The following is a 13296-nucleotide window of genomic DNA, read 5'->3' as shown; positions in this document are numbered from 1 at the left end:
CCACAAGCAACCAGATATGTAGGATAGGTCTTATATATGGCATATGTGAGCACCAGCAGCCTTCCAAGTGGAATACTTGAAAGTCAGCTAGTTCCATATTTGGCTCCCATTTAGCAGCTCTGTTGTCTATGAAAGGCCGTATGCTCCCTAAGCATCTTAAGGACAGAAAATACAATTATATAATTTTCAGGTGTACATTATAATTTGACATCTGTATATTTTATTGTGTGTTTACCACCCAATGTCCAGTTTCCTTCAGCTACCGTATATTTGATCCCCTTTACCCCACTACTCCCTCCCCCACCCCCCCCATATTTGACCCCGTTCACCCCATCTACCTCTTCCCTCCTCCCCCACCTCCTACCCTCTGGGAACCACTAGTCCATTGTCCATGTCCATGAGTCTCTGTTTGTTTGTCTTGGTCATTCTAAGTGCCTTTAAAAGGCACTGGGCAGGCATCTAATTTTCCTTTAGGTGATACCACGGAGGTCAGGAGTTTCACCTCCTTTGGAGCAATACATTATGGTAACTGCATTAGTTTTCCATGCTATGCAACAAATCACCATAAAATTAGCAGCTTAAAACAACATCCATTTATTTGCTCACAGTTCTGTACGTCTGGAGTGATAGACTGAGTTTTCTGCTTAGTGTCTCCTGGAGCTGAAATCAAGGTATTGGCTGGGCTGTGTTCTCATCTAGAGTTCCAGGCCTTCTTTCGAGCTCACATGGTTGTGGCAGAATTCAGTTCTTTGTGGTTGTGGGATTGAGGTCCCTGTTTCCTTGCTGGCTCTCAGCCAAAGGCTGCTGTCAGCTTCTACCGGCCACACACGTTCCTTGTCGTGTGGCTCCCTCTGTCTTCAAAGCCAGCAGTGGAGAATTTCTTGTGCATCACATCCCTTTTGTACTTTGAATCTCTGCCCTCTTTCATCTGTGACCTCTATAGCTTTGACTTTTTGGGTTCATGTGATTAGGTCAGGCCTACCTGGAAAATCTCCCTGTCTTTAAGGTCAACTGTATGGGGACCTTAATTACATTTGCAAACTCTCATCGCAGCAGTATGTGGAGTAGTATTTGACTGAAGAACTGGGAGAAGGTATATGTATACCAGGGCCTGGGAATACTGGGGGCAGTCTTAGAATTCTGCCTACTCAATGGAGAAGAAAGAAGTAGGACCTTTTTATTTTGTCATATTTTTGTAAAGCGGAAGAACTGGGGAGATGGAAAGGAGAACACCACGAGCAGGATAATAGCTGGAGTATAGGTGCCTGGTCAAGGTGGTGAATTTTAGGAAAGCATGGGTATTGAAGTTGGGAATTAGGCATCGACTCTTAATTTAACTCTCCGTGCCCACATAAGTCTTCATACCCCAGGGATACATCTGTTCTATTCTGAAAACGATTGCATCTGTGACCACAGAGACACCTTTATGTTTGGCAAATAGATTCGTTAAAGCAGCAAATAGAGCTGGCAGCCAGATGGTAGGAGCTGGGAGGGTAGAAAACAGTGACAACAAAAAGACCCTGATGCGAAGGCAATTGCCACTTTCTTCTACTGTCCCCAGACAGGCTTTTCTTTCTAGAAGAATATTCTGTTTCCTCTCTAGGGAATAAAGAAATCTGAAGTCACGGCTTGCTGTTATCCTTACAGCTACAACTGTTGCCTAGTAACCAGATTCCCCCTCTCCTTGCTTGTTGCCAAGGAGAGGGGAGAAAGGTATAGAGGAGCGTACTTCTCAATCTCTTAAAAGCTATTGTCCTTCACACTCCACACAGGACTCCTTGCTTCTGGGAGTTAGGTGAATTGCCCAAGGCCAGCAGTTCAGGGTCTGTAAGCAGAGGGTCATTGGTCTCCTTGTCTGGGCTGCTCAGGCAGAAACTGGGAAGACAGCACTCATGGGGACATCTCCTTACAGAAGGAACCGTGACAATGCCCCCTTTTCCTGTTGGCCTGCCCTAGAACAAACTGAGGATGTGCAGATGCTCCTGCGCTTTGGGGCAGACCCCACTCTGCTGGATCGGAACTCCCGGTCTGCTGTGGATGTCCTGAAGAGGAGTAAGAACTTCAAAGCCATCGACAAAATCAACAGTCACTTGGAAAATCTGGCTGCGTGTTCTAAGGACTTATCAGGTACAGCTTCCAGTGAATTAACTTTTTTTCAGAGAGGGCATAAAACTGCTTCTGTGATATGAGATACAAATCAGTTTATCTTTTCTGGTATACGAAGATGGAAGTGAGACCTCCAGTCTTTGGAAAACTTGTTTGCCTTTTTTGAAAGAATGGGAAACGCTTATTTAGAGAATCTCTGTGACATTGTGAGAACTTCACCTTTAGATATCATGGGTGATTTTTTTTTTTTTTTAATGCATGCACATAGTAAAAAAGGAAAAAAATTCAGACAGAGCAAGAGATAAAAATCAATCCTACTTTTCAGAAACAACCATAGCCAACAATTTAAAAAACACTTATACTACACTAAATTATATTTATGCACTGATATATTAACTTATATTTCTATCTCTTGATTTATTAGTTTGGGACATCTATCGACTGATTGCTGTATAAGATGAAATGCAACAAGTCAGTCCAACTTGTTGAATTTTGCTTGTAATGTTATTTGTGTCATTTACATTCTGTTCCTTAACTCTAGGTTTTCTACGCTTCATCTATAGATTGATTTTAAAAATTAAAAACCAGTAAATGGCATTTGCATGGTAGGATGATTATGTAAATGTTACACTTTCTACAACTAGTAGTGTAACTGGACCCATAGAAAAGAATGACCAAATGTCCTGAAAACTTTGCTTTTTAAATATTGTAATAATTATGTATGATGTCAGGTGGGTACTAGACTTATGGAGGGGAGGTCACTTTGTAAGTTATATAAATTCTACCCACTATGCTCTCCTCTTGAAATTAATATAATATTGAATGTCAACTATAATTGAAAAATTAAAAAAATAAATGTGCTATTCTTTAAGCATCCCAATTTAATGAAACATACATGTAATATACATTATTATAAATATATGTATATATATGTATGTACACATATGTACTCTTTAGACTTTGATTTAGACTTTAGCCCCATATGCTATGCTTCTTTTAGTTCTTGTACTCATATATGACTCTGGTGGCTCACATTGTCTGCTTAACTTTCTCCCTTGCTCTGCTAGAGTACTTACTCAAGTTTTTCATGGAGGAGACATGGATAATATAGACTTATGGAGTTTTTGAAAAGTCTTTCTTTAATCCTTTTATTGGTTGATAATATGCCTGGATATAGGCATTTTATTTCATCGATTCCAAGTTGCACTTTTCTCCCACATTTTAACATCTTTGCAAACTAGAATGTGTTTCATAATCAGTGACATGTCCCAGGTTGATGGTAGCCTTTTCTGGTGTGTCTGACAATCCATGGTTTCTTAGATTTATGAAATATGCTATAAAACCTTGTTCCTCACAACTCTGAAGAAATTGTTTGATTGTATTCTAGCCTCCATTTGCTACTGATTAGAAGTCTGATGTCAGTCTCATTTATCTTCCCTTCTAGGATTTTCTCTGTCCTTAGAGTTCTGAAATTTCTCTGGGATATGTCTAGGTGTGGGCCCTTCCTTATTCGTTCTTCTTGCTTGGCACTTGTTGGCCCTTTTGAATCTAACTTTTTTAGCTCAAAGAAATTATCTTTTATCATTTTGTTCCCCTTCAGTGTCTCTTTGCCACCACTGTTAAATGGATGAGCTTCCTGAATTTATAACACGTCTCTCTACTTTTCCTTAATGTTTTCTGTCTCCTTTTTTCTTTCCAGATCCTTAACTTGGTCTTCAGCTTTTCCTTTTATAATTCAGCTTGTCCATTGCATTTTTTAAATTTGGAAGTTCAGTTTTAATTTCTAAGAACTCTTTCCTGTTCTCTGATTATTCCTCATCTCTGGCAGCTTGTGCTTGTTTACATTTGCCATTTCTTCTTGGATGGCATTTAAGAATATTGAAAAAAATTTTTTAAAAGAACATCTTCTGCTCTGAATTATTTATATTGGGGGGGGGATCAGTTGTTCATTTTCTTGCTTCTCTTTTATGCTATTGGCTTTTCCTTAATTATCTTCTTATCTTTGGATGGTTTGCATTTATGAATGAAAGACTAGACTGATGAATACTTAATAGATGGTTAGCGTGCATGTACTGACGTTATTTGGTTGTGTTTCCCTGGAAACACTTCCTCCCTGGAATGGATAAGTAGGTGTCAAGTTTCAGGCAGCTTATAGGGTGTTGGGTGGGAGCAGGAAGCAGTCTGACAGACTGGGGATCATCGCAATTGCCAGGGTCAGGAAAGTTTTACATGGGGGAGATTGAAGCTGCTTTTCATTTAACACCCCCCTCTCCCATTTTCCATCTGTATTTTAATTTTTATTTATTTATTTAAAATATCTTCTGTTTCCATGAAACCATGGGAATGAGGGGAGAGAAATGTATTTACAGAGTCCTCTGTGTTGCATGGATGTTCTTTTAAAGCTGTGACATCATGTATAGTTTTTAAATGGCCTCTATTTTAAGAAATTATGATTTCTTCTGTGAGATAGTGTAATTAATAAATCATTGTGAAATGCTTTCTGAGAGCTTACGCCTGTAATCTCTGTTTCAGAATGGTCTCTACTGTTTGAGAAATTGAAACTATCTTGGCCAGTGAATTTCCAAGTTTTAAAATGTCAATAAAAAAAGGACCAAAAGTAAATGGTAGAAAAATGATTGATTGTTTGCAAATTTGTTATTTATTAATTTTAATATTAATGCTTAGAATACTGTATATGTGTATATTTAGTGTTATAGACTTTAGCATAAATCAGTTATTTTTATTTAGTTTTTAAATTTTGATTTTTTTAGTTTCCTTGTGTAATAGAATTTTTTAATATCTGTTAATCTTAAAAACATCTTTTCAGACAGGGTCTCGCTCTCCCTTCCTCTCGGTGCTTCTTTACCAACTAAATCCAGTCCAGCTTTGGAACTAAGAGAAGACACTCAGTAGAATTGCAGCTAGTCTCTTTTTTACTTATTAGAATTCTACTGTGCTTGCTTGGCAGAAAAGCCCATGCAAGAGAAATGTGCCCCATCGCAGGCGTGCCATTTGGCTCACTGGATAGTTGATGATGGCAGTCAAGCCTAAAGCCCCCAATGCTCATTAGTAAACTTATTGGATGTTTAATCATTTTACAGTTTTCTAGACCACTGAGCATGAAGTTTTCCTTGCCATGCTAGAGGCATATTGAAAGACCATAAGAGAAACATTAAGATAAAAGAAAAGCAAAAGAAACTGATAAAAATCGGAAAAGAGGAAGAAGGCAGTTATCAGAAAGGGCTGGCAAGTGAGGATGTCTGTGTGTGTAGGGCAGCTTTTTCATCTGAGAAACAAAACCTGAGCAATAAAAGGTCTCGCTGAAGATTTCTGCTGTCCCCTAAACCAGAGCTTCCCGATGTTGACGTGCACACGAATCATCGGGGAGCCTGTTAAAACGCAAATTTTGATTCAGCAGATTCAGGGCAGGACCCAAGATTCTGCATTTCTCACAAGCTGCCGGGGGAAGCCAGAGCCCACTCGAGGAGCAAGGCTTTCTTTACTGCTGAGTAGTCAGGATTACGTAACTGTTTTTACCCGCCTCCCAAGACCACCACCAGATGGCAGCATGTCCATCTTCCCTGGCAGCTGTTGCTGAACATGTTCCTTAGGATCAAGAACAAGAGGTTTGGGAATCTTCTGATTCACTAATGCCTGGCCTTTTAAGTGAGCACAGATCCAGCTCTCTGAAGCTTTTCTCACTGATCCTCCAGTGGGGAGACAGCTGCCTTCCGCATTGTGCTGGTGCAGGCATCTCTAGCACAGCACAGCACTCAGAGGATGCTGGAACCTTCTCTGTGTGTCGGTTTCCCCTTAGACAGGGCCTGTGACTCAGAGGCCATGGTTTGTCTCTGCATTCTTCAGCACCAAGATGGTGTCCTGTTTTTAGTAAACACAGGCCTGCAGTATTTACTTAAAGGATGCTCAAGATACTTTTTTCTTATTATAAAGGCAATATATGGTTTATTTCCGGAAACTTATAAAATATAAGAAAGGAAAACAAAATATATTAATTCTACAAAAACCCACCTACTCCCAAAACTTAATGTATCTGTGATTTGCTTATTTAGTCTTATTCCTTGAATTTATAGTTATTCATTTTATTTTCTTTTATAAAAATGAGATGGGTACATAAATTTAAATTGATAAAATGTGTGTAATAAAACTTACAAATTTTGCCTTTTTTAGCTTGAAAGAAAGATTTCAGGCAAAAATGAAATCTCCTTTTGAAATGATTTATTTCTATTTTCTAACACTTCTGAACACTATTTTAACTTCAGATCTCTTTTAGTTTGACTTTTAGTTTTAAATCTACTTATACACTTATACATATATCTACTAAATATGATCATTGTAGAAAATTCGTAAAAATATAGTTTTATATAAAAAACAAAAATTTATCGTAATTACACTTCTGCATATTTTTATTCAGCCCTTTGGTTGTTATCGTTGTTACATGGTAGTCACATTTTTTTAGAAATGTGATTAATATGTATAAACAAACTTTATATCCTGATATTTCTTTTGTCTCTCATTAAGCTTACAGAAATTTTAGGATAAAACCAGACAAGTTTAGGGTAATAAACATGTCACCCATACCTACCGGGGATACCCTCGTCAGTGTTTTAGCCTTTCCCTTTCTGCATTCTTACATTGTTGATATCATTCTCTGGTTTCTTTCTTGTTGTCTGGAACTTTCTCTGCCCTATAATTGCCTTCAGAACCACACAACCATTCATATTATACAACTGCATCTGATTACCTCTGTGGTCAAGCGTGGTATATTTTTTTTCGATTTCAGGTGACTTTTATACCGATGCCCCTGGCGGAAAGATGATGTTCCCGGAAAGCTTGTAATGGCGTGAGTCAGGGAGGCAAGCGGCAGGTTGCCATCTACTTGATAGTGAAGGCATTTCCTCCTTTACCAAGGGTCCTGTTTTTCTGTATTGTGAATTCTTTTTTGTGTCTTCCTGGATGTTTTAGGATGAAGGTGGGAGGGCCGAGTCCAGGAGTGCTGGTCAGTTATCGTTACACCACGTGCGTGTTTTCTATCTCAGAGTGAGCTTCCCGCTGAGGGGATGGAGGTCTTCTTTGGCAAATGATTTCCCTTTCTTTTTCTCTGGAGGATAGTGCTAGAGTGGGTCTTGTTCCGTCTGGCACCTGAAGGTCATTTGATTAGATGGCAGTGGGCATTTGCCCCAGAAGTTGGTGTGTGTGTGTGTTTCTGGAGTTCTGACTTGATTTATTGAAAGGTCATCTGGCTGTGTATCGGAAGGCACAGCAGCTGTCAGAGCTCTGCTTGGACCCCTTGTAGCATCGTGTGTGCTCCCTGTCATGGGAGCGCCTGAAAAGCCAGCACCTAAAGCTTGTTCTTAAGGAGAACAGTCTTTGGGCTCATGGAGCCTGTTTTGCTTGTGCTCCTTCAAACCAGTAGTGTCTGGGAATTTACTTCCTCCTGAGGCAGCCTGTGGCCAGTGACAGACAGATGTGAGCATTTGAAAAACTGTTTTCCTCGCCTTGAATGGGGACAGCTGTGAGGTATGACTCACTCTAGACCTCCCCTGTGGGATCAGGCACGTCTGCTCTCTGCGTGGGACTTGACCTGAGCTCAGACTCTGGCCCGCCTTCCTCCCTGACCCCCAACCTGCTTCTCCCACTCACTTGTCTCCTCTTTAATAAACTACTTGCGTACAAATCCTTGACTTAGGGTTGGCTGCTAGGAAACCTGACTGCAGGTAGGATGCTTTTTATTTTCTTCCCATTTTCAAATAGTCCATCTCTTTTAAAGTATTCCTGCTTTGCTTTGCTAGACCATAATACTGAACATTTGTTCATCTCTTTGCAACATGATAGTGCTTACACTGCGGGCCAGGCCCTTTTCATTGGGTGTGAAGAAAGATGTTCAATTTTGCTCCCCTATCTGTTCAGAAAGATTCTGTTCTAACCAAGAGTGCTTTTTGAGTGCATAATCTGATATCAAATAAAACATTTGACCTTTTTCAACATTCCATCAGTGGGCATTTCCTAATTATGACTACTTTCTCAAGTAAATTGAACCAAAGGAGTGTTGTCTTCCCTTTGTTGGCCAGAGAGATGGCTCCTTACTCTTGGCTTTTTCTGCTTGCCCGTGTGACACCTGTGTGGCTGTCAGGTACAGTAGTCCCCCCTTATCTGCAGGGGATATGTTCTAAGCCCCCCCCGAGTGGATACCTGAAACTGTGGATAGTACTGAACCTTATTTTTTTTTTTTTGTACATACATACCTATGATAAAGTTTAATTTCTAAATTAGGCATAGTAAGAGATTAACAATAACTAATAATAAAATAGAACAATTATAACGATATGCTATAATACAACTTATGTGAATGTAGTCGTTCTCTCTCTCTCTCTCTCTCTCTCTCTCTCTGAAACTGAATGGCTACTAAGGGACTTGTGGGCAGGTAGCATGTTCAATGTGGATACACTGTACACAGGGATGATTCATGTCCCAGGTGGGATGGAGCAGTGTGACATTTCACCATGCTACTCAGAACAGCATGCAATTTAAAACTTACAAACTGTTTATTTCTGGAATTTCCCATCTAATATTGTTAGATTACTGTTCACTGCAAGTAACTGAAACCTTGGAAACCGAAGCTGTGGATAGTTGGAAGTTGCTTTGCACTAAGTCATCCTCCAGCTGTCCCTTCCCTGAACTGTTATATCAGTTATCTACTGCTGCATAACAGACCACCCCAAAACTTAGTGGCATAAAACAATAAGCATTTTTTTTTTTTAGGTCATGATCCTGCAGGTCAGCAGTTTAGGCTGGGCTGTTCTCATAGCCTTAACTGAACTCCAAGTGTCTGTAGTCTTGCTGGTCTTGGCTCTCTGACATCTATGTGGCCCAGCTTTAGACAACTGGGCTGATTCTTCTTTGTTCTATGCTGTCTCATCCCACAGAAGACTGGCCTAGACCTGGTCACAGGGCAGAGGTCAAGGTCCCAGTAGAGCGTATAGAACTAAACAAGGCCTCTAGAGGTCCAGGCTCAGAGCCAGCACAGAAATCCCATCCACTGCATTCTGTTGGTCATAACAAGTCATGAAGCCAGGCCAGAATCAAGGATCTGAGAAGGGAAAAGTCTCCACTTCCTGATGGGAGGAGCCGCAAAGTCACTTGGCAAAGTGTATGGATTCGCCAAGGGGTAGAGAATTGTGGTTGTTTTCTGCAGTCTCCCGCAGCTGTGATCTCACCTGGTGGTGTTTTGCAGGCCTGAGCAATGGTGATGGACCCATTAGTGAGAGTGACCTTTTCCGGAAGGCCTGTGCGCAGCTGGTGAAGTACATGAACTCAGGAAACCGGTTACTGTATAAAAACTTTATGAAGCAAAATGTAGTCCAGAGGTTCTTGCGCATCCTTTCTTCTTTGCAAGGTAATTTTTCTCACGACATTCAATTATGTTAAAGATGATATATGCTCGCTCGTTAAAACTTTTTCTATTATCTTTTAAAAATTAATTTAGAAAATAAACGACATGATCTACATGTAAAACATTCAAACAGCACAGAACATTCTTCAGTGAAAAGTCTATCATCCGCCCCAAACTCTCAGTCCCTAAATCTCATCCCCAGAAGCAACCTCTGTGACTAGTGTTTCATATGTCCTTTTAGAATTACCCTTTGCATAGACTGTCCTTTTTTAATATGCCACAGATGTTTTTCTTTTCTGTAGAGATATTGACTAATGTTGGTATATAAAGTTATTATAAAATTGCTTGTTAATTTTTTTTCATTATAGGGAAATCAGGAAAGTTCCAGAAAAGAACTTTAGATGACAAACTTTAGATAATTAGGGGAAATTCTAGAAATCCTAAGAAGGTAAAATTTTGTCTTTTTAACATCAGCAGTTAGTATGGGCTATAAAGCACTCACTTGGACCCCTTAGGGCTGAGATGTCTCAATTTTAGAGAGAGCTGCAAGAAGGCGTGGCCTGTGACCCACAAATGCTCTTCAGGGTATGTAGCAGATCTTAGTGCTGAAGGCTTGTTCTGAATTTTAACTCTACTACTTACCAGATCTGTGACCTTGGGCCAATTACTTAACATCTTTAAGCTTTAGTTTCTTCTTCTCTGCCTTGTCTGGGGAACTAAACTTCTGAGATGACCTATATAAAATACTTAGTCCAGTTTCCTGCACATAAAATGCTAACACCCACCAGCCATTAAGGCAGGTGGAGGTGAGGCAAGTTTGCCAGGCCGTTCTTTCTTTCTTGGATATGAGTGGGTCAGAGATAAGCGGCTCACCTGTGACTCTGGGATGAGGCCACCTTGTTTGCAGTCTTGTAGACGAAAGCCATTCTGTGCAACCACTTCTAGGGAGCCTTTGGTGTTTGGACTTTATGTCATCCAACCCATGACCCGTGAAGACTGGCCTCATTTATACTTAGGGTTGTGAAAATAAAACACTGGTCTTTGGTAAACATCTAAGGGCTGCAAGATGAGAATGCTACTCTTGACTGTCCTTCATGTCCTACAGCCTGTTCTCCTGTGTTCTCTCTCTCTCTCTCTTTGGGGACTGTGTATGCTGGTGTGGTCTTTCTATCTCTCACTTTGGCTAGGTTACTTTCTCGGTTCCTTCCTGCCCCTTACTCTTCCTGTCTTTCGTGAAAGTCTTCTCCCAATTCTCTTTCAGCATCTCTAATCCACCCAACTCTCTTGAATTTTTTTCTCTTTCTCTCTTTTTTTCTTCTTCATTTCCTTAATTGGCCACAGGATAGAATATTTAGAACTATTTCTGTTGGAAGTGGCAGACAGATTCGAATTGGCTTAAACAAGCAAAAAAGTGACATTTTAAACAGTCATAGTAGGAATGCCAGGCTGCCTTCGGGTACAGCTGGTCCGATGATCTAACCAATGTCAGCAAGACCCAGTATCTCCTATCTTGTAATCCAGCTGTCCCCTGGCTGGCTTTCACCTTAGAGTCTCTGTGGAGACAAGATCCTGGACTTTATTTTTTCCAGAGTTTCTGGACCTACAGACCCAGCTGTCTCTCAAGTTTGAACAAAAGTCCTTCACTTTTGGTCACAGTGTGTATCTCTGAACTAGTATTTGTGGCCAGGGGGATGGTGAGTCCTGATTGGCTTAGACCCAAATCATACCCTGCCCTCTTCCTTGCCATGTGGAGCGTGCTGGTGGTTGGGAGAGCACTGTTAGCAGAAGACAAGCGAATAGATTCTGGAGCACGAAAATTGCAAGTGTCTAATATAAAAGTTTGTATTTTACACTTTTATTTTGCTGGTTCCTGTTAAGCTGAAAAGGTCACCTATACTGATTTTTCCTCATTTTCAAATGATCATTTTAAATGTTAAAATAAATATTCATTCAGAAGACTTAGAAAAATATAGGAAGTAAAAACTAGCAAATGTAAAACAATTTGCTCTTATTTAGGTGACCTTCTTCTCTTCCTCCCTGCTTTCTTACTGGTAGGATTGCCAGACAAAATACAGAATGCCAGTTGAATTATAATTTCAGATATACAATGAGTGCATTTTTAGTATAAGTATGTCCCAAATTTTGCATGAAACATGCTTTTACTAAAATTTTATTTGTTTTTATCTGAAATTCAAATTTAACCGGCATCCTATATTTTATATTTTTATCGGCTAAATCTGGCAATTTCCTTATGAGGACCTCTTTGATACACTAGGATAACTATTAACCTGTCTTCAGACATCAGAGATCAGATGGCAATACTTATGAATCAGGATACAAAATTAAGAATAGGGGTTACACCATTCTCTAACCATTACCCTGTAACTCTTGACTTTTTAATTATTCTATAGCGTCTCCCTGTATTTCAGTGTTACTTAAGCAGACACACTCTAAACATTATGCAAAATTTAAGCCGGCCTCTTGTCCTTTTAGTCTCAATAGAATGCCCTAACTCAAGTATTTTTCCTTAAGACACAGTCATCATTCTACTCTCCTCCTGGGCCAGGCTCTGCAGTCCTTAGGGTATTTTTAACCTTCCCAAGAAGCTTTGCGAGTGGTTAAGTAGCCTGCCCAAAGTAATCACTTGTTTATAGTTTCCTCAGTGCTTAAACTACTGATCAGTCATTCGTGTTATTTATGTACATATGGATTGGGTTGTAGTGGGGACAGAAATCATATGAGCCTTATCTTGGAGTGTGATGTATTCTTATTTTTGAAAGAAATTCCTCCTGATGTGGTTTGTGACATTAATCGCGACTGTGCCAACACCTTCATCAAGTGTTTACTGGAAAAACAGAAATGGCCGGAAGTGCTTCTGCTGCTGACCCGCAAAGTCAGCGGGGAACCGCCACTCGGAGACTGCCTCATTAAAGACTGCAGCTTCTCAAACCTTGACCTCTGCACCATCATCCCCCTGCTCCGCACCTGGGACCAGCGCAGGACACAGCTCCTGGGCTGCCTGGTGGACAGAGGAGGTGAGCAGGCTGAGGTGGTAAGCGTGGGAGGATTCATCCTGTGGGGGTTCAGGCCACCGTCTGTCATGGGGTCTTTTGCTCGATTCTAGAGACACCTCTAAATTCTCCCTCATTCTCTTCCTCCATATCTAATCATGTTGAAACAGCGAGGCTTGTCAGTGGGTGTCGCCCTGTAGGAACTCTGCGTTTCCGTGAATTACTGTTACCTCTGTCACCTTCTCTTCCTTTCTCGTGTGAGAACCCTCAAGTACGTGGAGGGGTCCTTGGCCCCAGTTCAGCCCATAGCAATCAGTCACTTCCTCCTGACCTCCAGCTGGACATTTCCCTGCACTCCATATGCTGCATGGGTCCTTGTCGACTCTGTGGCATTCTTTTCTAATCAACGGATTGGGATTTGCGATGCTTGTTTTTAAAGAAACAGCCAAATAATTGGTGGGTGGAAACATCTGCTGCTTTAATCGGCACAATCGCACTTGGCTGGATGTGTGTCTGGAGTGTGCGGATGTCCTGTTGCATTGGGTTTTATTTTAAAACTAATTTGGAAACACTTACCTCCTCTCCTCTGCCCCCTTCCTAATGCCATTGCTAACTGTGTGGCCTTGGGCGTGCTATTTATACTTTCGTCTCCTCATTTGTAAAATGGAAATGATAATAGTCCCTCTCTCTTAGGACTCTTGAATGTTGAATGCTTTCATGTATGCAGGCTCTTGGAAGAGTGGTTGGCTGCATGGTTTTCTGCTTGCT

General features: G+C 40.7%; 1 protein-coding gene across 1 annotated transcript in view; it reads left to right on the top strand.

The window, feature by feature from the left end:
* TRANK1 (tetratricopeptide repeat and ankyrin repeat containing 1) overlaps nt 1-13296 on the top strand; it is a 68804-nt gene that overhangs the window by 20407 nt on the left and 35101 nt on the right. Inside the window, 3 exon segments of the mRNA XM_025039314.1 lie at nt 1957-2127; nt 9359-9520; nt 12298-12552. Coding sequence (XP_024895082.1) covers nt 1957-2127; nt 9359-9520; nt 12298-12552 — 588 coding nt within the window.

Source organism: Pteropus alecto, unplaced genomic scaffold (assembly GCF_000325575.1).
Source record: "Pteropus alecto unplaced genomic scaffold, ASM32557v1 scaffold10, whole genome shotgun sequence".
NCBI lineage: Eukaryota > Metazoa > Chordata > Mammalia > Chiroptera > Pteropodidae > Pteropus > Pteropus alecto.
The sequence above is the reverse complement of the archived record's forward strand: the minus strand, read 5'-3'. Positions and strand labels throughout refer to the sequence as shown.